This window comes from Pleurodeles waltl, chromosome 10, assembly GCF_031143425.1.
Source record: "Pleurodeles waltl isolate 20211129_DDA chromosome 10, aPleWal1.hap1.20221129, whole genome shotgun sequence".
NCBI lineage: Eukaryota > Metazoa > Chordata > Amphibia > Caudata > Salamandridae > Pleurodeles > Pleurodeles waltl.
Window position 1 is genome coordinate 111,365,490 of NC_090449.1, and position 26,667 is coordinate 111,392,156.

General features: G+C 44.1%; 1 protein-coding gene across 1 annotated transcript in view; it reads right to left on the reverse strand.

The window, feature by feature from the left end:
- INTS1 (integrator complex subunit 1) overlaps window positions 1–26,667 on the reverse strand; it is a 494,737-nt gene that overhangs the window by 435,099 nt on the left and 32,971 nt on the right. Inside the window, exons 5-9 of the mRNA XM_069209905.1 lie at window positions 20,976–21,113; window positions 20,330–20,489; window positions 13,500–13,605; window positions 2,007–2,193; window positions 4–149 (exon numbers count right to left, since the gene is read on the reverse strand). Of these exons, the coding sequence (XP_069066006.1) occupies window positions 4–149; window positions 2,007–2,193; window positions 13,500–13,605; window positions 20,330–20,489; window positions 20,976–21,113 (737 nt within the window). The remainder of the gene's footprint in view (window positions 1–3; window positions 150–2,006; window positions 2,194–13,499; window positions 13,606–20,329; window positions 20,490–20,975; window positions 21,114–26,667) is intronic.

Here is a 26,667-nt window from a genome sequence, read left to right on the forward strand (position 1 = left end):
TACCTGACACAAAGCATATAATGGTTGAGGAGCACTTTTGGCTTCAATCGAATTTTGATCAAGTTGGAAATAACTTCAATGTCTTCTGAGCCATGTGTGTTGCAGTTCATGCAGACAGACATTAGCAGGTCCTGGGCAGGCCTTGTAAGCTGCAGTAAAATATTGACACAGAATTAAGCCATGGTATAGACAAGGTCTGTGGTTGATAAATCGGACAAGGTTGCAGACCTTGAGGAGAACAACGACATCCTTTGAAAACAAAGGTTCAATGGATAACCCCTTACATTTTTCTCGGTACACATTTAAGATAGAAAGGTGAAGCAAAGTCCTTTGTGAAACTCAGATGTACATTAAACGTACTAGGCTGAAGACCAGGATTATTTTTCTCACTTTTCATACGTTAAGTAAAACATTACACAAACAGTTCAAACACTGCCTACATAGTATTAAATGTGTGAGTGATCTGGGAACCTGGAGGAATCTAATATCAGGATTCTGGTGCAAGCACCCCAGTTACACTGCCATGAAAATTACCAGGAGCCTACTACACTATAGGCCCACCAGTAAAATATTTGAGCCTTCCCATTTCTTGTAAAATAGTCTTGGTTAAAGTAGGTTATGATCATTCAAATACTCCCAAAGCACACAGGCAAATCAAGCATGACTACATGGAGATATCCAATCTGTGTGTTGAAATGGGTTTTGGGAAATTAATCTGTAGTGATAGTTCCGACAGGATCAATTGTGTAAGTGTTTTTTTTATTTCATATCAACAGTGGAAGGGTCAGGCAAGATTCTGACATTGGTGGTGCTCACAGACAACTTAAACAGAGGAGTATCTGCTCTCACCTCAGCAAGTATTTAACTGAGGCTCTGTGGAGGATAATTCTACAGCATGAACAAAACTGCAGTCATTTTAAAACTACACCTGGCTTCGTCCACTGACTGCATGATAGGTGAAGGTCAAAGTGAGCCAATCTATAAAAACCAGTGCAGTTAAAGAACTGTCAAGCACTTTTACATACATTACTCATTATAGATTGTTGCTAACCCAGCCCCACAGTTACGTGAGTTACACACTCTTTGCTGATATTTGCGAGTGACTGTCAGTTCAGAAATTCAAATCCTGGCAAAGGTCAATAAATCCGTTTGAGGTAAAAGTATCAACCACCATATAAAAACACATTTAATTATAAATGGCAGAAAACAAAAATGGAAATTGCATCATCATACACATTAAAAGAATAAAGAGTAGTCATGTTTTTCTGAAGACTCCCTTGCAGGAAGTAAGCAAATTACGTTAAAGTGAAGAACCACTGAAATTTTGTGCCACACTGATCAAGTAAATTATTTAATGCTTTACTATAGGCAGGCATGTTCTTGGAGAAATACAGTTCTTGTTGTTCAACACTCTATGTAAGAAGGCCAGCAGACCGCCACACAACACAAACAAAACTGCCTTGTGGAAAGAGGAAGCCTATATGACTCGACCCAGAAGTAAATCCCTTCCCACGTAAAACAAAACATGATGGGGGCACGAGCTGAACTCATTAGCTTGTCCTGTACCTAGAGCCAAGCAGAAGCATTTAACTATTGTGCACATTACAATAATGTAATTACAGTACCTAGTGCATACCAAACAACTACATCAGTAGTACAAGCATTTCAACCAGGTAAACTAGGACACATCTGCTTATTTTTACACCAAAAAATGTATCAAGTGCTTCTGGAACTTCAAGTTCTCCCACTGACCATTTATTATTCTGTCACCATATTTGATAAAGGGAACAATATTATTCAGCCATACTAAGAGGAAATAACAGTGCGGAAAATGTTGTAGTGAAATGACCACAATAAGTTAGAAAAAAAAAAAAAAGCCAACAGAGATAGATCAATTCAAAAAGAAAGGCAGTCCCTGACTGGAGCAAGAGACATCTTGTTGACCATTTGCATTGAATCAAAAAAAGGTAATTTGTTTGATATAAGAATTCTGTTATGTCTCTGACCTTTGGGTTTTGAAGCCACATCTCAAGTCGCTGAACAGCCATCATCCTCCCTTCTTTGTACCCACAGGCTGCAGTTAGAAGACGAAGGAGATTCCGGGACACATTATCCATGGGCTGTCGGCGGTTGAGTTGATCTCGCAGCATGTCTACCACATACTCCTCCACACTCTCTGCCAGATCCTCATATCTAAAAAGTCAACCAGACCGTATTCACAAATGTGGGAATCCATCATTCTAAACTGTGCAGACATTATGTCTTTATGTAAAACAAATGGATTGTTTAAAATCAATCTGATTTAACCTTCTCCAGTGATACATAAATTAAAAGTTTTCAGAGCCGAGAAGACTACAAATGAATAAGCTACTTACCTATTGAAAAACTTTCTGGTGGATACCCTAATCAACCATAGATTCTATGTCAGAGTAGGATGCTAAGGTTATGTTCTCTTTCTTTAAAGAAAAGTCCACAGAAGCTAAAAAAACAATATTGATTAACTACAAATTCCATTAATCATGAGGAAAAAGAAGTATAAACCATCCACCAATCACAAACCTGCTGAGTTCCAATAGGCTCAAACCCATACTGACAGCCTCTTCCTTTACTGATCCACAGCCAAGATAAATATCTTCTTTACTTGCTCTACTTTAAGGGTATATTGCATATTATCTTATATTGTTTGATGGCATTATTTCTGTAAACTCATATTGTGCCCTCAAGACTTGGCCTCTGAAAATCACAATAGTGCTGCGGGCCTTCTGTTTCAATCGTTCACATTACTGGCACAACTACCTTTATCTTCCACCCTTTGCACCTTTCAGACTTTCACTTGGCAGGTGAACAAATATGTGCTCCCACCCTACCCCCCAATGTAGGTGATGAAAACCTGAGTGACCCCTCCTTTCTGAAGGAGCCTCAGGGCAAAGGTGCAAAAAGGTGATGGGCACATTCTGATGCCGTTCACAAACTAAAAGCCAATTTCTGGAGTACCACTGACTTTACTTCTTGGAGCTCAGTAACTAGAAACACCGAGTTCACAATAATTCAGGAGGCAAAAATGACTCTTGCACCGGGTCGCACAGTTCATTGGGCAAAGCTGACTCTGACACCAATTCAGAAAATTCACAGCTATCGGACTCCAAAAAGTCCAGAAAACTGACAGCCGAAGCAGCAAAGGCAAGCGAGCACCTTGGATGGATAGAAATAATCAGCTCACACAGCTCCTCGAAGATTAAGCTCACATATCATCATTTAGTCCATAAGACAATGTGAACCCAAAGTCAGTGGAATGGGTTCTGTTCCCAACCCCACCCCAGGAAGACTTTTGACAAGGAAGGATTCAGTAGGCTTAGGTCTGAATGTCCAAGAACATTGTTAAAAGGTAAAGTGGCGGACACCCTAAGCATAGATCAGAACAGGCTCACCTTCAAGAAAAAATTTACAAAGGACCACAAAAAGGGAAATGACAAGTCATGGAGGAACTGTAAAGACAAGTTATTAGACCTGTCAGAACCTCTGGCAAAAATCCTAGACTTGACTTACCAAGCAAAAGATGATGGCTTGAGTATCGATCATAATTATCTAGCTATTTGGGCTCAAACAGCCATAGGCTACTTGGCAATGGTATATGCACCATTTCCGCAGACAGTCGCCAATCCCTCCTGTTAAGAACTGATCCCATGTGGCGGAGGTCCTGCAAACTTCAATTCAACCCCGGCCTTCTAAGGTAAATATCATTCCCTTTCACATATAATACCGAGGGACGGAGTTTGATGGTTTGTCACATACTGACAGAAGATGCTAGAGTTCTGGAAACAATTCCACTTTTGAGTTTTACAAAATTCTAACACAAAAATCTCCACCCAGCCTCTGAATTGTTCCCTATAAGAGAAAGACTTTATCAATGCAATCGTCACAGTTCCAAGGAACTATCTGTTCTACTCCACACCTCAGAGGGTTTTGCTTCAATATCATTCAAAAGAAAGGTCATGATTTCAGACTGGTGATGAACATTCAAGAATCCAATGGATGTATCCTCTATCATTTCAAAATAGAAGGTATTCCTCTTCTGAGCGAGTTTATGAAGGAGAACGATGATTGGTCCAATGGGGCCTCAAAGGGCATACTTGAAAATTCAATTTTATTTAATCCTCATGTAGATGATTTTGGTCCTAAAGTCTGACCTGAACACTCCTTCAATCAATCAGGTCGTACTGGTACAGCGCGGCTTGTAACCCGAGAGGGGTATTTATGTTCTTGCAGCAGGTATTAATCGAAGGGGTCTTGAGCCCCTTCCTGAAATGGGTCAGTGAGGGTACGGTTCGAAGGTGGAAGGGGAGGGAGTTCCAGGCTTTGGTGGCGAGATGGGAGAAGGCGCGTTCTCCAGAGCAGCTTCGGCGTATGCAAGGTATCTGTGTGAGAGTGTGGTGTGAGGAGCGGAGGTTCCTTGGCGGTCGGTGGAAAAAGCAGGCTGTGGTTCAAGTAGGCAGGTCCCTGGTGGTGTAGGGCCTTGTAGGCATGGGTCAGGAGTTTGAATTGGCATCTCTTCTGGATCGGGAGCCAGTGGAGGTCCTTCAGATGCTGGGAGATGTGGGTTCTCTTGGGCAGGTTGAGGATCAGTCTGGCGGCCGCATTCTGGATTGTCTGGAGTCCTTGCATGAGTTCGGTGGTGATGTCTGCATACAGCGTATTACCGCAGTCCAGTCGGCTGGTGATGAGGGCCTGCATCACTGTCTTCCTGGTGTTGATGGGGAGCCACTTGAACATCTTGCGGAGCATGCGGAGAGCGTGGAAGCATGCTGAGGAGACGACGTTGACCTGATGTTTCATGGAGAGTTTGCTGTTGAGGGTGATGCCAAAATTGCAGGCATGGTCTTTAGGCATGGGTCCTATTTTTAGTCCTATCAATGCAGAATCTAAGAGGCCATCAAGGACTCAACAGGTGTAGCCCTTCCTTCTCCTTGGAGGGGAAGTGGCAGAGAGACGAATATGTGTAACGTCATCAACTGCACCAAATGAATGGTTGACATCATTCATGCGTGTGTGCTAAGAACCAGCTTGTAAAGAAAGAAACCAATATACAATGGCTGAATTCACAATGCTTGCAATTAGATGACGTGACATGCCAAAGTGAGTGCTATTAGAACATAGCCTCCAAAGTCACCAAACATAGAATACAGGCTTGAAGAGGCTGAAAGGAAATACACAATAATAACATCAGAAACAATAAATGCCCCACTGCAGCTTGATAAAGAGAGCTGGAGGAAAGAGTCTTATTACAAAAAAGCATAACAATGGGTGACCTGAACAACGAAAGTTGATGACGTAAACAAAGGAAGGCTGAAAGGTTCTATAAGTAGCCTTTAATTGTAATTAAAGGAAAGCCTTGAACCCCTAGGAGTTAAAGCTGGAGTGAATCAACTTGTTTCTACTCACACCAGGTGATATATCTGGCCTAACAATCTGAATAAACTAAGCTGGTATAAGGGAGGTGGATGCCACAATATCCACTACTTCCGATGGAAACAAGTCATACTCTTTCAATTGTTTCCTCTTTATTTACACGCACGCAGATGTGGATTGTGGAAGTTTGGGTGGCGCACCATGGCCTGCTGTTGGGACAATAGATCCTCTTGAAGAGGAAGATTAAATGGAAGGCAGATGCCCATGATCAGCAGTTCAAGGTACAAGGCCATTCTGACCTAATTCAGGACTATTTGAACCGGCTACATTCTGCCCTGCCTTACTTTCATTTCCCACTCCACCCTGTTCCCCGCCCCTCAACTGAGATCAGCAGAAGAGATGAGAATACATTTAAGCCGGAGTGCCACCGAAGGCAGAATGAGTCATCTAGAGACAAGCAAGGGACTTGTTTGTGTTTCTTGTCTTGAACTATGGGCATGGCAACCTGGAAGTTCAAAATTACTATTTGAACTGCAGACCTAGAATATTTGGGGAAAAAGCAACTTTTCCCTATATAGTCCAGGAGGCTTATTTAGTATTCCAACTCCCGTCCTGGAATATTTGGGTACAGTTATAAATTCCCCAAGTATTTTTAGGACTAGTTGAAAAGTAGCAATTTTGAAAGGCACAAATTGCTGCCCTGAGAGCGCAAATCAGAGCATACAACTAGGAATACCTCCTTAAGCACTGAAGGCCAGACATTGAGTGGTTTCATTAATAGTGAATAAGTCTACCAAGGGTGCGCCTCACTGGGTGCAGACACTTGTGATCAGTACAAAGAAACCTGCTGCTCATCTCCTCAGATGAAGGACTATCAGGGTGATCCAGTGAAGAGCCAGCCATCACCATAGCCATACATAGGGCACGAGACCCCACTCAGCCCTTCTTTTTGCTGTATCACACAGTGGTCATGTTGTCTGTCAGCTTCAAATGAGTTCTGTGATGATGATGTTCCATTAGAAGAGGTGACCTTCCCACTTATATAGGTGCATCAGTTACCACTGTGACGTCCAGATGACATGGTGAGAAAAAATGTACATTAATCAGGCTAGCATCCATCATCCACCACTGCAGTCTTATGCCACTTCATCGCCGAGGAGATGCAGATTTTGATAGACTGATGATCCCAATGCTGGGCCTACCACAGCCACAGATTTAAATAAAGTCCTGCATGTGCCAACGAGCATGGGACACCAGAAGGATGTTAGAAGACCAAACAGTTTCAGAACTTTCAAGGCTGGGACAGTAACTCTCAGAAGAAATACGGAGATGATACCATAAATGTCCCAGAACGACTGAGGAAAAGTAAAAGCCTTCAGAGCAACAGTATCCAGAATGGGACAATTAAGGGAACTGAAAGGTTTAAACTAGGATTGATGGAAAACCCCAGATTAGACAGAAACAACACCTTTGTCTGAATGTGGTCCGAGACAGGATAAGGTGAACCTGCCTTCAACACTAAGTTATTGATGTATGGAGATATACATGCATCTCCCAATCTGAGAAGACAGGGAATAGTCATCAACATAACCATCGGAAAATTTGAGGGGCTATCAGTCATAAAGGCTGGCCGGCAAACTGAAAAGCAGAAATAGTTTATGTGGGACTATCAGGATTAGAATGTGAAAGTAGGAGTCCTTGTTCAGCTGAACCTGCTTGAGAGTCATGATTTTCAACTTTTCCTTTTTGAGGAATGATGTAAGCATCCTGAGCTCAAAGATCAATCTAAGGCTCCCATCCTTCTTCAACCAAATCCAACATCTTGGGGACAACTTTGATTGCACCATTAGTGAGAAAGAACAGCACCTCCCTGGAGAGGATAGCAGCAAGAACTACTGACCTCTGAGTGAATGCTGGGGGGAACTTACGGGGACTGTCCAAAATGGAAAGGGCATAACCAAGTTAAACAATCTGAATGATTCCCTGTCCAGTGTAATCTACTGTTGGAAAGGAAGGTTATGCTGGATCGACTTTCCACTGGTCCCAAATTGTCTTTGGAGAGGAAGTTAAAAAGTTCTGGAGTTGGTGACGATGTGTGGGGCTAGAGGAAGAGGAGGACTACTGCTAATGACCAGGCCCCTGCTACAGCCCCTGCCCCTAGAAAATGTTTGCACTGGCTTCTGGACAGGCTGCAAAAAGTGTCTGACAATGCGAGTGACCTCTTGAATAACCTCTGAACTCCGTGAACTGCTTGTGAACCTGACAAGCAGGGGAGAGCATTCCCAAGCTAGTGAGCATTAGCTCTGCTGCATTTAAAATGCTCAAGAGCAGCATTTGCTTTCTCACCAAAGACTGAGGCATCAAATGGCATGCCCGTAAGGGAGACTTGAATGTCTCCTGAAAATCTAGTGGAGTGCATCCAGGCTGACTCAAGACCAGCCATTAATATGCACTTTGTAGTATCTTGACCACCTTGTATTGTAAAGGTAGATGTAATACTCATGCAATGCAGGTAAAACCTTAATATGCAATGTCCCAAAGGACAAAGGTGCAACGAACCAGGAAGAAAACCACATTCAGGAAGCATAATGCCAGGCTGGTTGATGAGAAAAGTTCTTGGTCAGAACATCTATTTTTTTGTTCTGTGAAAGATGGGGAAATAGAGAAGGACCTCAGATCAACTTTGCTAATGGAAGCCTAAACTATGAGGCTCTCAGAGGTTGGATGTGGGTCAAGAATTTTGGGTCACCTGACGCAGGGTGGGCTTTTCGCACATTACACGGACTCACAGGCAAGGTCGAATGGTTTCTGCCCACAGCACTGTAATTGGATCAGTCAGGGTCTTGGTAATGGGCAGCAAGAGTTAATAAGTCAAAGGCTCAGGCAACAAAACCTCCATTATCACGCTAGGCCCTGTTTTGCCTGGAGGGAGAGGTAATTCCAGGACTTCTGCAGCCCTAAGAACCACCACTGGAAATGAAGCACTTTCTTCTTCTGGAGCCTGAAATGTAAAGTGACTAGCATTATGTCAGACAATAAATAAGACAGAATCTGACTAATGAGAAGAAAGAGACCTGCCTCTTTATCATCATCATTACTACTAGTTAAACTTGCTCAAGGTCTTGTCCAGCATTGTGGCCTGAACTGAGTCTGCACCCTCAGAAGTATTGCTTTAGAGGCGAGGGAATGGCACAAAGTTTTCGGCAACCTGAGGTTAGCCGCTGATGATAGTATAATGCTAAACAGGGAAAGCTGGCCATGGAATCATCACTGGAGCTGGGTCAGTCACAGGGGCTGCTGAGGCAGGAGCCAGCATAGATAGAGAACTAAACAGAGAAGCCCATCAGTGTCCAACTCAAGGCCATCCATGGAGCCCAAAGGCACTTCAGAAGGCCCAGAATCATCAAACAGCTGCAGCACGGTGTCTTTAAATTCTGCAATTTCCTGTGGATTTTTGATGGCTGGAGCAACTTAGGGTGTATTGGATTTGACTTGAGGTCCAAAGCCGGGTTCCTTGAATGCAGACTATGTGACCCTGGAGCAGGAGCCTCTGGACTTCAAAGAGCTTTTTTTCCTATGTTTGTTCTTTTTCTTTGGTTTATCCCTTACATCTGATTTGGATTCAACTGAATGATGTGAACGGGACAGGGAGCACACTCACAACTTAAGAGTGGGACCAACCAAGTTTCTTGTGCTTGTTGATATAGAGTTTGGCTGCCAGCTCGCAGATGCACTTTGAGTGTTGACCATAAAGAAATGTATAATGTCTGCTATGAAAGTGGAACCTTGAGAAAAGTTTTTTTTTAAAAACACATAGAAAAAAGTGGTCACCAGGAATAGACTCCGCTATCTTTTCTCCTGTACTCACAAGGACTGCCTTCAAAGAGTTCCTTAACTTCTGGTATCACCATAATATCAGTAAGATCATCTCTTCCTGCCCACAAAGTCTACCGCACTGTTCAATCATGCCAGGATCCAGCAAGCAGAGATTACCTGGAGTCAAATATCAGCATGACATCACTTTTTACGCATTCTTCCTATGATGCCTATGATGGACATGAGAAGCTATTCTGCCCGATGTCTTTTCATCATCCAACCCGTTTCTAAATTTCAACACCATACCAAATACATTACCCCACCTCTTTGCGTCAGCTCCTCCAACACTTAAGAAACACGCTGGGACAAAATAGACATCAACCCACTTTCTGTTCACGCAACGTAACTAACAACCCTCTCCAAGTCTTTTTTTCTCTCAATAGCTGATGCTTATCAAATATTCTGTTGATCCACCCAATGCTGCAACAATTAGAACCAAACTTTTCACTCTAAGTCAGTCAAAAATGCTTACAGCAGACTTCAAATTACCATATCATTAAGACCATTACATTTCTACTAGTGTCCTACAGACTGTAAAAGATTCAGAATCTTAGATCTCCTCCCAATTGTTTCTTACAAAGATTAAGAGCAGGCAATTTTTTGTCTAAGTAGGAAACTGGCCTTCTTTTTGCAGATGCCCTCCCGCACTTTTTGCCCCCTTTTTAGTTGTTAGAAGCTTGTTTTTCCTGCTAACCAGATCTCAGTGCCAGTGCTCTTCCCCTAACACTAAGTATTGTGTAATTGTAACCCAATTGCCATGGACATTAGAGAGGTATACCTTATTGCACCCTAAGAGACAAACACACATATTAAACACAGATTGACACTGCAGGCTGCATGACATGGTGCAAACCATGTTTTAAAATAAGTCATGGCACACTCGCGAATGCCATGCTAAAGAAGCTGCATTGGCTATATGCAAGTCACTCCTACAGCAGGCCTTGAAGCTTTAAGGAAGGGTGCATTATAGCTTCATAACTGTATGAGCAGATTTGCTCCTGTAATGTCTAGTACTATTGCTAGATATTACATTTGAGAAGGTATCCATCTTAAGGTATGTACCGGATACTGGTCAAAAACAGTTAACCAGCTACATAATTGCTTCACAGAACCTATGGTGTTTAGTATCAAACTCTTTTCTGAATAAATCTGTATTGATGCCAGTACTGGATTTATTATGGCATGCATGCAGAGGGCACATTAGAGATGCCCCCTGAAACCTTCCTAATTCTCTAGTGTGCTGGCTAACTGGTTTCGTCCAGCCTGCCACCACAGATGCATTTCTGACGCCCATGCACTCAGGAGGGCAGGAACAATGCATACCCCCCCCCCCCTCCGGAATGAGTATTAAGCTAGCCCCCTGGCACTAGCAACTCAGATTTGACTGACTAAAAAGGACAAAGAAGAGCCGACCAATGAAAGAAAAAAGGACTTGGTATGGATTTTGGTGCTACACCGCGCCTACCTGCTCCAGTCGCAACAACTGTAAAGAGCTGTGTATCCTCCAAGCCTCAGAGGCATGCCAGCACTTCGCCAACCAGCCACCATCTCCCATGGATTGGAGGAGCCACTTCCCTGCAGTAGCAGGCACCAACCACAACTGTCCGGTTCTCCATTGTACCAACCATCAGGTCCACCAAGGAAGCATCTCGCCAGAAGGAGGATCCGAGTGTCCAAGGGTGCAACCCTGTCAATCCATCCAGTCTTCAAGAAGCTGAGGCTGCCTGGACCCTTTCTGCCCCAATACCCAGAGTACCACCACCAGTCACAAGTACCAAGCATGTTTGTGTTCAGCCAGAACACCACTGCTGTAAAAACTTACCTGCACGCGAGGAACTTCAACAGAGGCCAGCTCCAGACCAGATGTCGTTCCGGTGTGTTTCGTTCCCATCTTCTGCAGGTCCCCCAAGCACAGTGAGAGTCTCAAACTCGCCAACCTGCTATATAAAACACCTATGCATCTGAGACCCCCAGCCTGGGGCCACTGAAACCGCCGGTGTCTCTGCGGAGGTGAGATCCTAAAGGATTGGGATCCCCTCCTTTGGGTTCAGGCAGACTGGTCACCCAGTTCTCACTTGCAGCTCTTTTCTTCCGGGTACTTCTCCTATTGCCTTCAACAAATAGCGTCCAATGCTACCATTGCTAGGAGCTCTGCTGCACCCGGACCCACCAGGGCATGTACCCCAAAACTACTGGTGGTTCTAGAGACCTTGGCCCTACTTACCTTAAGTCAAGAAGAATAGTCCTGTAAGTCAATTGCAAGTGATCCTATGCAGTGTATGTTTTCCCCATAGGATAACATTACTGCATTCAAGGTTTATGCCTCGGATCGGACAGTTGTATATTCTGCATTTATTAAAATTGCTAACTTGAAAAGTACTCACCTGATCTTGTAGATCTTGGTGCCTAAATGAATATAAACATTTGTACTGTTTTTCTCAAATTGGTCTAGAGTTTCTTCTTGAGTGTGTGTGTCATTTATTGAATCTGTGTGTTCAACAAATGCTTAGCACTACCCTCTAATAAGCCTAAACTATCACCAACACTACCACAAAAGAGAGCATCTAGGGTTATTACCTTAACCTCTGTAAACCAGTAAGGGTCGATGTACTATCTGCATAGTGTACCCCTACACTTGTAAACCGCATAGATAGCAGGTTTTTTACAAGTGGTGTATATAATAATATTGGAAGCACAATTGCAGGACCATTTCAGTTAAAACTTTCAAGAGTGAACAAAAATGCATTTAGTAATCTTTACAGTTAGAAGAGTGCCTATCCTATTAGTCATATTTCATCTAATTCGCTATCACGCCTTAATGACCCCAACATTGCCCTTTTTTGTTGTGTTCGAAAAGGGACATTATTATGTCAGAAAATGAGTAGCACTTGTTTGAATATACAGCCTGACCTTCACTGGTCCAGCACTTTGATGAAGTGGCCATCAAAACTGTCACTTTATGTTACAAATGTTGCTTGTAGTGTGAAAACCTTATCAGTGTTGAGTCGCCCACCTTTCCAAGCTTCAAAAAGATGCAAGACAAGATGAGGAGTATGACAGAGCATGTGATTGGAAATCAGCCTAGACACAACCGATGCCTCACTGGGAGTAGACTTATGCTTCAGTGGTAGTGAGAAATAAATCCTCCCAACAATCATTCCCCTGAAGCATGCCATCCCCCAAAAAATGGCACAGCTCTGTAAAGGAAACCGATGAAGAGGACACACTCAAGACCAACCACGTTGAGTGGCGGTTTCTAATGTGCTCCCCTGTTCATCAGTTTCTTATATATACACACTTTTGTATGCTACATTGGGACTGAGTTGTCGATACTCTTGTTAAAATAAGAATGTGAGTAAGGATGATGGCTACCTGCTCAAGCGTGATACGTTTTGGCCTGCCAATGAATGAAACACAAGGGTATGCTTGATCAATTAGGTTTTTAGTTGGTAGTGTTAGTGGGGAAAAGGGCATTCCCATTGGGTTAAATTATATTTGTTATGTTGTGAATTATGTTTTATTCAACTGTAGGATGTTGGTAGTGGCAATAGATGCTTGTGAGGAGCAAGTGTGGAGAGCAGAAAGTGGAGGGAAGGGTTTAGATGGGATTTAGAGAGGCAGTTGGTCCATAGAACAAAAATGAACTAGAGATAGCGGACAATACAGTGCACTGTGGGCTCAAGGATGGGGCTAAGCCATTCCCAGATTCCAGCACAGGCAGAGATATTGCACGTATAGATGAATATCAAAGAAGTTCACATGATTTTTACAAACCAGAGTCTTTGTACTGAAAAGGAAACCAAAGTGTTAGTTTAAGGGGAACGACTTTTTACTTTTTGGTACAGTGGTCACTAAAACATTTTGGAAATCAACAATGAATAGAAATGAAATGTTAATCACAAACATTCTTTTGCAGAATCTTTCATTCATTAAAGCCATAGTTTTCCAGTGAAATGTATCATCTATTTCCCATTGCACAGGTCTTTGGATCTAGCCACTGCAGACGATTTAAAGACATTACATTGTTGGAACAGTGGGCCATCTTCTTATTCTATCATATGTTTTAATTTGTACTACCCAAAGCACCAAGTGGCAACCGAAGGCAGATTCATATTCAGTCATTAACAATGTGGAATTCATAATCAGACACTCTATATCAACAGAGTATGTGTGCTACCTTGGCGTTTCAGTGTGTCAGATTAAATACAAGAATATACCGTGGCATGAGCTGGCCTTCTTGATCTGGACTCATTTTCTCCTCTGCTATTAGAAGCTCTGTTTGGCAATCTTCGTCTTCAGCCATCGAGGGGTGTGGGCTGTTCCCTGTAATGAAACCAGAAGAGCACATTACAAGTCCAAGGGTTGCAAAGCAAGGTCTTGGGCTGAAAGTTGATTCCTATCAGTAATCATGTTTCCCTTGTATAAAAAGAGTGGGTGCAAACAGTGAACCATCAGGCAATCCCTTCAAAGTTCAGTTTTAACTCTAATCTTCAGCAGTACCCTATGGTCACATTACAAATGTTCCAGAGTCTGTGCAGTAACTTCTGTTTGTGACCAATACACAAGCTTTTTGCAAACCCATGTTGAGCCTTGGTGCGTGATTAGTGTTTTTTGAGAATGCAAATGGTAGATCCCGATTTACAGAATCTGGATCTACATACATCAATGTTTACAAATGCATCTAATGACTATGGAAAATCAGCAAGTATGGTGGATTTTTCACAGCCCACGATAATTTTTCAGTTAAATTGGAAATATGGGTTTTCTCACTGGATGAGCAACAGGGAGGTGAGAGGATCCATCAAAAAGTTCTGATTATGGTTAGTCACAAAAACTTCGTAATGGTTTTTCATGCCAACGTTTTGTACATACAGCTTGGGCATGGAGTGAGTAGGCAAATAATATATATGGGTCGAGGGGAAGGATTTGTATACCAAGACAAATAGGATGCCACACCGCCAGAAAATATTTTCATGTGCTTCTGCAGTTTGTTTGCCTGAGGACTATCCTCAGACGTAACAATTGGAGAACGCATACATATCAACGGTTTCCAAAGATTTTCATGTCAACTCCTAAGGATTTTTGTGAAGCACCTCAAACCATAAACTATTTTACCTAACCCATGGCTAAACTAATGTGCCTCAGGCAAAAATAAATATTTCTAGATAATGTCTCTGGGTGATTTCCGTTCAAAAGTTGGAATTACCAACTAATAAAATCAAACAATTCATGAAATCCCATAAAACAGCAAACTGGATGTGATAGACCATTCAACTGGCTGCTTTTAGGAAAGTGTCGCTTTTTGACATGGTCACCCCCACTTTCTGCCTGGTATCGGATGCAATTTTGACTGAAGGTGCACTGGGTTCCTGGAACCAAGGTACCCAGTGCCAAATCTCTTTCCCTAAAACTGTGCAATTCTTCCCCAGTTGGTAATACCTTTGTCCTCCCTCTAATTCCCTAGTAAACGGTATCCCTGGTACCTAGGGCATGGGTACCAAAGAGGGTCCCCAAGGGCTGCAGCATGTATTTTGCCACACTAAAGGACCCCTTACCTAGTACATGTAGACTGTCACTTCAGGCTGCCTGTCTTGGTGCAGCTAAAAATTAAAACACGACACAGCACACAGTGTGCCCTGTCCGTTAACACTGCATGCAATCTATGTAAGCCACCACAAGAGCAGGCCTTTCAGCCCTAAAGGCAAGGTGCATTACCTTACATGTGAGGGCATTACTGCAAAAGCTGATATGCCCCTGCTATGTCGTCGTCGATTCTTATACATAGTGAGTGAACAGGGAAGCCATTTTAAGTACGTGTGCTAGACACTGGTCAATTTGAGTTCTATGGCTTCACTGAAAAAATTGATGTTTGGTATCAAACATCTCATATTACTAAACCCTCACTAATTCCAGTGATGGATTTATTGATACATGAACCTAGAGGGCACCTTAGAGGTGCTCCCTGAAAACCTGCCCACTAACCGTGTGAGGACTGAATAGTTTTAGCCAACCTGCCACCTCCAGACATGCTTCTGACCCCAAAGGGTGAGAGCCTTTGCTCTCAGGCGGTCAGAGACAAAGCCTGCTCTGGGAGAGGTATTTACACACCCCAGCCAACAGGATGACCTGCAAATCTGCAATCCAAGGCAGGGGGCTTGAAAGAAGTCCACCGCCTTTGGTATGCAGATCTGCCTTCCCTCAAAGGAGAGATGCAGACCCCCTCCTGCCCCAGGGCCCATTTGGCACCGGGACAGACAGGAAATTTAGGATTCAGAGAGGTGTGTCCATCCCTCAAGTCAGTCCCACCCCTAATGTGAAACTGCCTCATGTGGACAAAACATTTAGAAATCTGTCATCTTGGTGTTGGCAGACTAAGGAACTCTGGGACAGAGTTATGCCCACTTCCCACAGGAAGAGCTCATATAGGGGGTGTAGTGACCCCAGGGGTAGGTAGCCCACTGGCTACTACCCTACACTCTCCTAAATGAACATAAATTCTGTATTTAGGGGAGCCCCTGTCATCAGCAAATCAGCTTCCTGCTGACCTACAAAGAAGAAGGACACCCAAGAGACGCAAAAGCAAAGACTAAGGAAGAAGCATCTGACTTGGCCCCAGCCCTGCAGGGCTGTCTGCTGTTCCTGCCTTTTTGCGCCAAAGTCGACTCGTCCTGCAAGCTGCTGTGCCTCCAAAAGCCTGGGAGGACTGCCTGCCTTTAAAGAAGAGCCAGGGACTCCCGTGTAGCAGCAGGCACCCCAAAAGACTTAAGAGGACTCCAGACTGCAAAAAACAGACCCCAGAAAACACCACTGCACCCGTTCCACCTAGCCTGAGTTGAAGTGGGAGAACGGTGCCATCATGGTTCCTCAGGCCTCCAGAGACAGAGCCCACCTTGGACTTGCCCACTGTGGACTTCCTGACGGCACCTGTAGTCTCTGCCCGAAGGCAACCTCAAACGAGAGAGCTCACTGTGGAGAAAAGCTGATGCCTCAGGACACCTCTGCACCCGTTGCCCTGACCGGTGAAGAAGCGGCCCTAAAGTGTCCCCACATCTCTAAGCATCTCAAGACTTGAATCCACCTGCTGATTCTCTTCGACTGAACGCCATGTCCAAATCTGCAGCTTCTTTTTAACTGGACCAATCTCCACTGACTAACATTGGGCACCTGACGCTGTACTGCACCTCTGCACCCTGCCGCCACAGTGCCACCCGGTGTGACCTGTTGGTGTGGGCTTGGACCTTGCCCCGTACACAGCCCACCCAACATACTTGTTATTTTTCTAAATTGGTGTGGATCTCCTTATTGAGTTGTGTGTCTCATTTACTGACTGTGTGTGTATTTGCAGATGACTAACACTCCTCTCTAAGAAACCTAAGGCTGCTCAACCACACTACCCCCTAAAAGAGCACTTTGGGATTGCTAGAGCAAGCCCCTCTCTACTGGTAAGGGAACCCTGTGACTCTTTGCACAATATACTCCATTTTGGTGTGCCATTTAGAAAGCCAGCTTCCTACACTGCTTCTCTGTATAAACAACGTTTACTGTATAGTTTCACTAAAGACCTTTACATCGCTCAAGAACAAAGTAGGAAAGTCCCCTTTTTCACATGGTCAGCCCCACTTTTTGCCACTGGTACTGAAGTTTTTCGACTGATGTGCGGTGGGACCCTGCTAACCTAGCCCCAGTGCCAGCGCTCTTTCCCTCAAAAGAAGGTCAAATGGTCTAATTGTGTTATAATTTGGAACACTTTAGCACCCTTGTGAGATGGTGAAAACCATGTGTGAAAACAGGACTTGGCACATTCACTGTGTGCCATGCCACAATCACTGCACAGAATATATGTAAGTCATCCCTATTGCAGGCCTTAGAACCCTAAGGGCGGGTGCATTATATTTTATGTGAGGACATCTCTGCATGAGCAGGTATGTCTTGGAGATGTCTAGTTTCAATACTAGATACTGAAAGTGAGCAGGGAGACCATCTTAAGATATATACTGGGCACTGGTCATTACGAGTTACACCCAGCTACATATTGGCTTCACTGAAACCTATGGTGTTTGGTATCAAACACCTCCTCTTAATAAATCCATAGTGATGCCAGTACTAGATTTATTATGAAATGTACCCAGAGGGCACCTTAGAGGTGCCCCCTGAAACCAACTAGTCTTTTAGTGTGCTGGCTGACTTATCTACCAGCTTGCCACAACAGACATGTTTTTGACCCCCTGCAGGTGAGAGTCAGCGCTCTCGGAGCTCAGAAAACAATGCCTGCTGCGAAGGTGTTATCACCTCCTCCAGCAGGATGGCTAGTGAATCTTCATATCAAGGTCAGAGCCTTCTAAGTCGCTGCCGTCTTTGATGTGACCCAGGCATCTTCCACACCTGAAGAATGCCACTCCGTGCGCTGATGCCCATTTCGCACCAGGACAGTTGGGAAATTAGCTATGCAGTAGGCGTGTTGCACCTCCAGGCTAGTCACACCCCTTAAGTGGGCTGCCAGATGTGTTCCACGAAAGATGGGTTCCACCATCTTCCATAAGAAACTCTGGGACAGGGTTATGCCCAATCTCCACAGGAAGTGGTGGTATAGGGGGTGTAGTGAACCCAGAAGTAAGCAGTCTATTGGCTACTACTCTTCACTGCCCTTAACAACCCTAAATGTAGTATGTCAGTGACCCCTTCCCCCCCCCCCCCCCCCCCCCCAACACACAGGAACTCAAATTCACCAGACTACAAGGAAAAGAAGGACAAAGAAGAGCCGAAAACGCAAGAACTATGAACTAGCTCTGGACTTGGCGCCAACCCCTGCCTACCTGCTTTGGTCTTGACAATGGCAAAGACCCGACTCGTCCTGCAGCTGTGCATCCTCCCAGAGCCTTGGAGGACAGCCAGCACTTCACCAACCAGCCAGCATCTCCCGTGAACTGGAGGAGCCACTTCCCTTTAGCCTGCCGGCACCGACTGCACAGCCCGGTCCAACGATCTGCTGACCACCTGGTTCACCGACACAGCCCAGCAGGAGGTCCATGAGTGTCCAGGTGGTCAGCCCCATTGATCCATCCAGTCTTCGAGAAGCTGATCCACCTCGGAGGCCCTCTGCACCAAAACCCGGGGTACCAGAGCCTGTTGAAAGCACCAAGGCGCGTTTGTTTTCAGTCCGAACACTACAGCTGCCAAAACTTAACTGCACGTTGAGGGACTTCGAAAGAGGCAAGCTCCCCATAAGAAGTCGTCTTGCTGTGTTTCCTTTGCAGGTGCACCGAGAACAATGAAAGCCTCAGACTCACCGACCCGCCGGACAAAACACCTATGCACCCAAGCCCCCCCAGCCCGAGTCCCTCTCCATGGTCATGAGACCCTCAAGAGCCAAGACCCCTTTTGGGTTCTGCTGGACTAGTCCCTCAGTTCCCATTTGCAGCCTTTCCTTACAGTTACTTTTCCCCATTGGCTTTAGCGTGTAGCATTGAAGGCTACCACGGCTGAAATCACCTCTGCACCCAGGCACACTAGGGCAGGTAAACGTGAACTGTTGGTGATTTCTTGGACCTTGGCCCCTACTTACCTTAAGTCCAGAATAACAGTCCTCTAAGTCTTTTGCAAGTGGGTCAATGCAGTGTATGTTTCTCCTATAGGATAACATTACCGCGTTAAAGGCTCATGCCTCAAATCTGACAGTTGAATTTTCTATGTTTCTGAAAATCTCTACCTTACCCAAGCACTTACCCGATCCCGAAGATTTTGGTGTCTAAATTAATGTAAAAATCGGTGCTATTTTTACAAACTGGTATGGATTTCCTTATTGAGTTTGTCTTAATTATTGTCTGTGTACAACAAAAGCCCAACAATCCCCTCTAATAAGCTTAGGGCTGCTAGACCACACTACCACAAATGTTTTGTTTTGGCACACTATGTAGAAAAGCCATCGTCCTATACACACTAAATGTAAACTGTCTGCATTGTGTAAATATAGTGTCCTACAATAAAAACAAAACAAGCTTTCCTCTGCAAAGTTACAAAACCATTATTGACCAGATCCTTCTAGAGTGTTAAAGCTGTGAGTACAGGTAGCAGATCATCATCAAGGGTCCATCACCAAATCTGGTGATGTTTGCACTTTGAAAGACCATCAAAGAAAGCAGGGTGGTCTTTCACCAATGTCACGTCACCATAACATGCATGACAGCACGTTAAGCAGAAATATGCAGGTACTGACAAGGTAACCTCATTTTTAGGGGCATAGCCCCAAAGCCCAAATATCATAACTGAAATGCCTCTATGTGCCTGGAAATGGTGAAATTTCTGTCACAGATTTCTTCTCAAATTTATCTCGGAAACATGCCACTACAACAGTGCAAAATACTTTAAATACATCATATCCATACTAGCCACAGCAAAGTCTAAATCAGTCGTTCATGTGCAGGTTGTCAATAAGGAGGTTGTTCTCTTCTATTGAGCAAAGCTATGGAATTGCAAAGAGTTGCAAACATCCCTGCTTAACAACCAAGTAATTCTTTATGTGTCAAAGTAATTTTCTTCATATAAAAGCTGTGTACTTAAAATAAAAAACAGATGTTGTCCAAGGAACTTCTTCACATGACTTATGAAAGTCCGCTGGATGACATGCGTGAAAGGATGCACTAAGAAGTCTGACCCCCATCGTAGATTGAATATCATGGGTAAAAAGTCTACAAGGAATGAAACACAGAAACTTGCATTAGCATGAGCTAGCATTCCCATTAACTAGGTCACTAGTGTTGCTACCAGTTTCTTCCCCCTGCCCGAAAACAAATGTGTCTGACATTTTTGCTAATTGTGTTGATGACCTCTGGGTATAATGTTAGAACATTAGTCTTCCGCTGCTGTAAGATCTTGCAATCACTGACTATTTCTGTTGTAGTGGAATAGCTTAATCTCAGATGGGGTGATGTATTTCTCCTCTGTTGTCCGCATTTCTTCTATTTTACTCTCCAAATGTCTGCATTATGAACACACCTGAAGACCATAAAAAGAAAAAGCACACAAGAACACATACAATGAGCAGTGGTACCTGCACTGAGATCGCCTCCAATGCGTCCAGTATCTCCTGGTAAAAGCATAGTTTTAGGAGGCATCTTTGTGCCAAATGCTGTCTGGATATTGTCCACAAATGTTTTACACTGCGGACTATCCACCCAAATCCGCTCCCCTAGTGAATCTTCTATGTACACCTACAAAGCAAAGAAGATATCAGTCACAAATGACCAAACCCAATTGAATAATGGAAACAATAATCGCAGCGAAAGAGTAAAAGAGAAATACAACTCAAGTAGAAATACTAAAGACGTGGAAATACAGTGAAAGCTGCAAAGGTGAGGAATGAAGAACAGAAGAAGGAAATGAAAAAACAGACAACATATACAGGTGCAGTAAAGTATGTGAAAAATTAAAAGATGCAAGAACCATAGAGCAGAAGAAATACATTTTGTAAATGGGAGATGAAAAGAAAAGGCAATTTACCAAAAGGGTAGTCAGAAAACATATGAAAAGAAAAAGCAAGAAAAGCATTGCAAATTTTCAAGGACCAAAACGGGAAATACAAAAAGAAAGTAAAGAAAAAATATACATTCATTGTTATCAAATTAACTGTTCTGCCATTTGCTCTTTATACTCTCACACTGACAGACTGTTCCTGCATTTTGAGTGTTCACGTTTACCTTCACAAAAATCTCAGGCCAGTTCTCATCCTCTTCATACGCAGCCATCAATAGATTGCAAGCCAGCACTGACACAAGACTGTTCCCCTTTGCCTTGAAATTAATGGACGCATCTCTACGAAGGAGGCTGCAAAGTGCCTGCAAAAAAAAAGTGGATATTGTTCACAGCACTCTCAGCATCGAGACTTAGCAATAACAAGAGAATAAATGGAAGTCCTGCATGCCCTCATCTGGTATTCTTTTTAGGGTTTAACAGATCAAAATATATTTTGACTCCATTTTCAATCTTTTGCATTTAAGGGTACTTTGATCTAATAACCTGACAAACATTAGATGAACAAACATCTTTATTAAAATCTCACAGTTTTACAACAACTGTGGCTTTTAATGAAAAGAGGTAAGAACAACAAATAGAAGGATAGTGGTTAGTTGTATATCAGGTGTTTGCATAAAGGGAAAGAGATCTTAGGGCTTGACCAAGCAAACTGTCCCATTTTCCTACTTCATCAAACATGGCCTGCCTCCTTTAATCTCAAGCCTTCCTGCAATGAGCAAGTAGTTCACTGAACCAAGAAGACTTTATGTAACTGAACAAGTCAAACAGACCCAGTAATCTTTGTAAAAAATGAAATCATGAAAACAGTTCTGAAAACTCTGGATGATATGGCCCTAAAAACAAGCCAATGGTCTACCCATTTCACCTCACCCATGTGCACTACCCCCGTGTCATTCCAGGACAACAGGAAGAAATTTTCACTAATTGGAGGGCTGAATTTTGGTATTAAAGATTAAAGTTTGACAGTGTATGAGGCATTTCGCCTCACAAAAGACAGATAAGTTGGGGTTACAGTCAAATAGGACCTAGAGATAGGTGATTACCTAAGAAACAAATGGCAATAAAAAAGATATTCTCTAGACAAGTTTGAAATACACCTGTGTGTAGGAAAGTGCCCCTTTTTGACTTGGCCACCCCCACATTTTGCCTGCCACATGATGCAATTTTGACTAAAAGTGCACTGGGTTCCTGCTATCCAAGTCCCGAGTGGCCTATCTCTTTCCCTAAAACTGTATAATTGTTCCACAATTGGCAATATTTCTGGTACCCCTGTAAGTCCCTAGTAAATGGTACCCCAGGTACTTAAAGCAGGGGTACAATGAGGGTACCCAAGGACTGCAGTATGTATTGTGCAACCTTCAGGGACACCTCACCTATCTCTTGGAGACTGCTATGGCAGGCTGTGTGTCTTGGTGCAGATAAAACTGATCACACAACATGTCACACAACCTATCTGCCATTCCCACTAACACTGCATGCAATATCTGTATGTTACCCCTACAGCAGATGTTCCAGTCCTGAGGAATGGTGCATCATATTACGTGTGGTCACATCTGCAACAGCAGATATGCCCCTGCTATGTCTTTGTCAATTCTTAGACAAAGTATGTGATGAATGAAGCCATTTCAAGTATATGTGCTGGACACTGGTCAATGCAAGTTCCCTAGCTACATGAGGGCTTCACTGAAACTAGGGATGTTTGGTATCAAACATCTTGAATTAATAAACACTCACTGATTTCAGTGAAGGATTAATACCTGCACCCCAATAGTACCTTAGAGGTGCCCTCTGAAAAATCTACCTACTGCTGGTATGCTGTCCGACTAGTCTAAACTAGCCTGCCACCAACAGAAATGTTTCTGACCCCGAAGGGTGAGAGCCTCCGCTCTCGGGCGGTCAGAAACTAAGCTTGATTTGGCAGTGGTGTTAACAAACCCCTTGCAACAGGAAGACCTGCAAATCTGCATTCCAAGGCGGGAGGCTTCGAAGAGCCCACACCCTTGTTAAGCAGATGTGTCTTCCCTCAGAAGGGATGCCGACTCCCCCCTTTCCAAGTGCCCATTTGGCACCTGGACAGGTGGGAAAATTAGTAGCCAGAGAAGAGTGTTCACCCCTCAGTCACTTCCACCCCTAAGGTGAGCTGCCTGATGTGGACACGAAATTTCAAAGTCTGCCATGTAAGAGATGGCAGAACTACGAACTCTGGGGCAGGGTTATGTACACTTCCCAAAGGAAGTGGTCATATAGGGGGTGTAGTGACCCCAGGGGTAAGTAGCTCAATGGTTACTCACCTACACTCCCCAAAACACCCATAAATTCTGTATTTAGGGGAGCATCTGGCGCTAGAAAATCAAATCCTGCATAACTGAAGAAGCAAAGAGGCGCAAAAGTAAGAACTAAAGGCCAGTGACGGGTTCTGCACCAACCCTTCCAGCCTGCCTGTTGACTTCGACCATCTTGTAAAAAATGCCTCGTCCTGCAGCGGCTTGTGCTTCCAAAAGCCTGGGAGTACTGCCAGCCTTCAGCCAAGAACCAGGAACTCCCATGGAGCAGCAAAGCTACTTCCCTGCATTTTCAGGCACCCCAAGATACACAGAGGGCCCCGTAAAGCCAAAACCTGATGCTGGACAGCACTACTGCACCCATGCCTCCTAGCCAGAGCTGAAGTGGGCCAACAGTGCCAGCGTGATCCCCCCAGCACCTTGGGATTGCTAGTGCAAGCCCCTGTCCACTAGCAAGGGAACCTCTGGACTCTTTTCACAGTATATCTCATTTTGATATACTATATAAAGAACCAGCTTCCAACACTGTGTGGGAATGAATCGTTTTGTTTCATTAATTTATAAGACACTCAATAAATCTAGAGCGTGGATGGACATATGAGATGCACTGGGAGACTGAATTGGTGAGGAATACACCTACAGGAATAATCACTACCCTTGTCAGGGTGAACCACAAAGGTAATTAACTACACCTGAGCGCAAAATCCTAGCAGCAATGGCATAGAGAACACAGGCTTAACTTATTGGCAATGTGTAACTTTTATGCGCGGCCAGAACAATAACAAAAGTGTAATGCAAAGCAATAAAAATCCCAAATCGAGTTTGAAAAATAAAATAAAATTCAATTAAAAAAATGACACTATAGTGACAAAACTCCAATAAGGGGAACCAGATCATGAATTTTAAAATTGTGAGTAGCAATAGCATCAAAAAGCATAAAGTGGCAATGATAGTCAATGGTCAAGATAAACTGGGAACTAGGGGCATTTTGAGGCTGGCTGCAAAGGAGCGAGAATCATATACACCAACCAAGTTCACCCTGGTCAAAGATTTTACCTTCTGACTTACATCCAAATTTAAATCTTGGTGGTAAGGATACTCATCGCAGCGGCGATGGAGTATCCTTACTGCCAAGATAATCGTCCACCTGCCAGAATTATATGCAGGCGGCCCACTGGTGTAACGAGGCGGAGATTACTCTATTTCCCCCATGATTACACCCCTCCAACAGCCCGAAGGAGTAAGGGACATCCGAGGCTGGCGTTTATGTCTGCCCATCTAATTTAGATGGGTGGACATCCAGGTCAGTTTCACTGCCCATCACCACCAGGAAAAAGTAGAAAAAACCCTACATGTAAGGGTCAGTGGAAAGTACTCAATACTGCAATAGGAAACTGCCCCTTTTTGTCATGGTCACCACCACATTTTGCCATTAGTGTTTTACGACTAATGTGCACTGGATACCTGCTAATCAGGTCCCAGCCCCACTGCTCGTTCCCTAAAAACAAGATAAAATTGTCTAATTGTGTACAACTGGCACACACTTTAGCACCACAATAAGTCCCTAGTAAATGGTTCCCCTGGTACCTAGGACATGGGTACTAAAGAAGGTCCCTAAGGGATGCAGCATGTATTATTTCACCCTAAGGGACCACCCCATACAAACTGCATGTAGACTCCCATCGTAGGTTGCGTGACGGTGCAAACCATGTGTGAAAATACAACATGGCACACTCACTGTGTGCCATGACCAAGTCACTACACATAATATATGCAAGTCACCCCTATAACAGGCCTTATATCCTAAGACAGGGTGCATTATGTTATATGTGAAGGCATGAGCAGATATGCCCCTGTACTGTTTAGTTCAATTACTAGCTGGTACAAGTGAAAAGAGAAGCCACCTTAGCTATATGTACTGGGCACCTCATCTTAATAAATCCATACTGATGCCAGTATTGGATTTATTATGACATGCACTCAAATAGCATTTTAGAGGTGCCCCATGAAACCTACTAGTGTTTTAATGTGCTGGCTGACTGCTCTCGACCAACCTGCCATCACAGACAAGTTTCTGACACCCTGCAACTGAGAGCCAATGCTCCCAGGGTGAAGGGAACAAAGTGTGCTCCAGAGAAGGTGTTATCAGTTCCACCAGCAGGATGGCTAGTGAATCTGCATATCAAGACCAGGGGCTTCAAAGCCCCTGCCACCTTTGACATGCAACCCCGGCTTCCTCGTGTAGAATGCCACCTCCTGCCCCGAGGCCTATTTGGCACCAGGACAGACAGGACTTTAGTTATTCAGTAAGCGTGTTGCCCATCCAGGCTAGTCACACCCTAAGGTGGGCTACCTGATGTGCTCCGCGAAAGAAGGGTTTCACCATCTTGATTTTGATGCAACTAGAAACTCTGGGTCAGGAAAATACCCACTCTCCCTAGAAAATGGTCATCTAGAGGGTGTAGGCACCCCAAGGGTAGTAGCCCATAGGCTATTATCCTACACTCCCCTTAATACTCTTCAATTCAGTTTTACCATGGCTTCCTGACACCAAGAACTTACATTTGTCGGACTACAAGAAGAACAACAACAAAGAAAAGCCGACCAGCACAAGAACTGTGGACTACTGTGGATTTTGCAGCCAAATCCTGCTCTTGTCCCAAAAATTGACCAAACTCGTCCTGCAGCTGTAAATCCTCCCAAAGCCTTGGAGGTCTACCAGCACTTTGCCACCCCACCAGCGACTCCCTTGGAGTGGAGGAGCTACTTCCCTGCACCAGCAGGCAACAACCAGGACCGCTCCAGTCCCCCATTTTGCGGGCCATGGGGTCCACTAAGGGGAGCAACTCGCCAGAAAGAGGATCCTGATGGCCAGTCTTTGAGACGGTTAGCCAACCCAGAGCCACACTGCACCAATACTCGGGTACTGCCACCAGTTGCAAGCGCCATGGCTTGTTTTTGTCCAGACTGGACACCAACACCGCCAAGAGTTGCGTTGTTTTCCTGTTTTGTCCCCATATGTAAGTTGACCTAACAAGAGAGCCTATAACTTAAGCAGGCTGCCGGACAAAACACCTCTGCACTCGAGGCCCACACCCAGAGTCCAAGCCTACAGACAGAGTGCCCTTGAGCCAGAGACCCTCCCCAGCTCCGACTTGCAGTCTTTTTCTATTACGGTTTTCTCCCCTGAGGCTACCCTTGCGACCAGCAACTCTGCACTCGGACACACCAGGGTAGGTAACCTAAACGCCTGGTGGTTCTAGGAACCTTGGCCCCTTCTTGTCTTAAGTCCTGAAGATCAATCCTCTAAGTCTTTTGCAAGTGACCCTATGCAGTGTATGTTTCCCCTACAGAATACCATTGCCACATTCGTGGCTCATGCCTCAAATCTGACAGCTGTATTTTCTGTATTCTTGAATATTGATAACTCAAAAAGTACTTACCTGATCTTGAAGATCTTGTTGTCTATATTAATATAAAAATCGATGTTATTTTTCGAAATTGGTCTCAAGTTTCTTCTTGAATGTGTGTCATTTATTGACTGTGTGTTCAACAAATGCTTAACATTACCCAC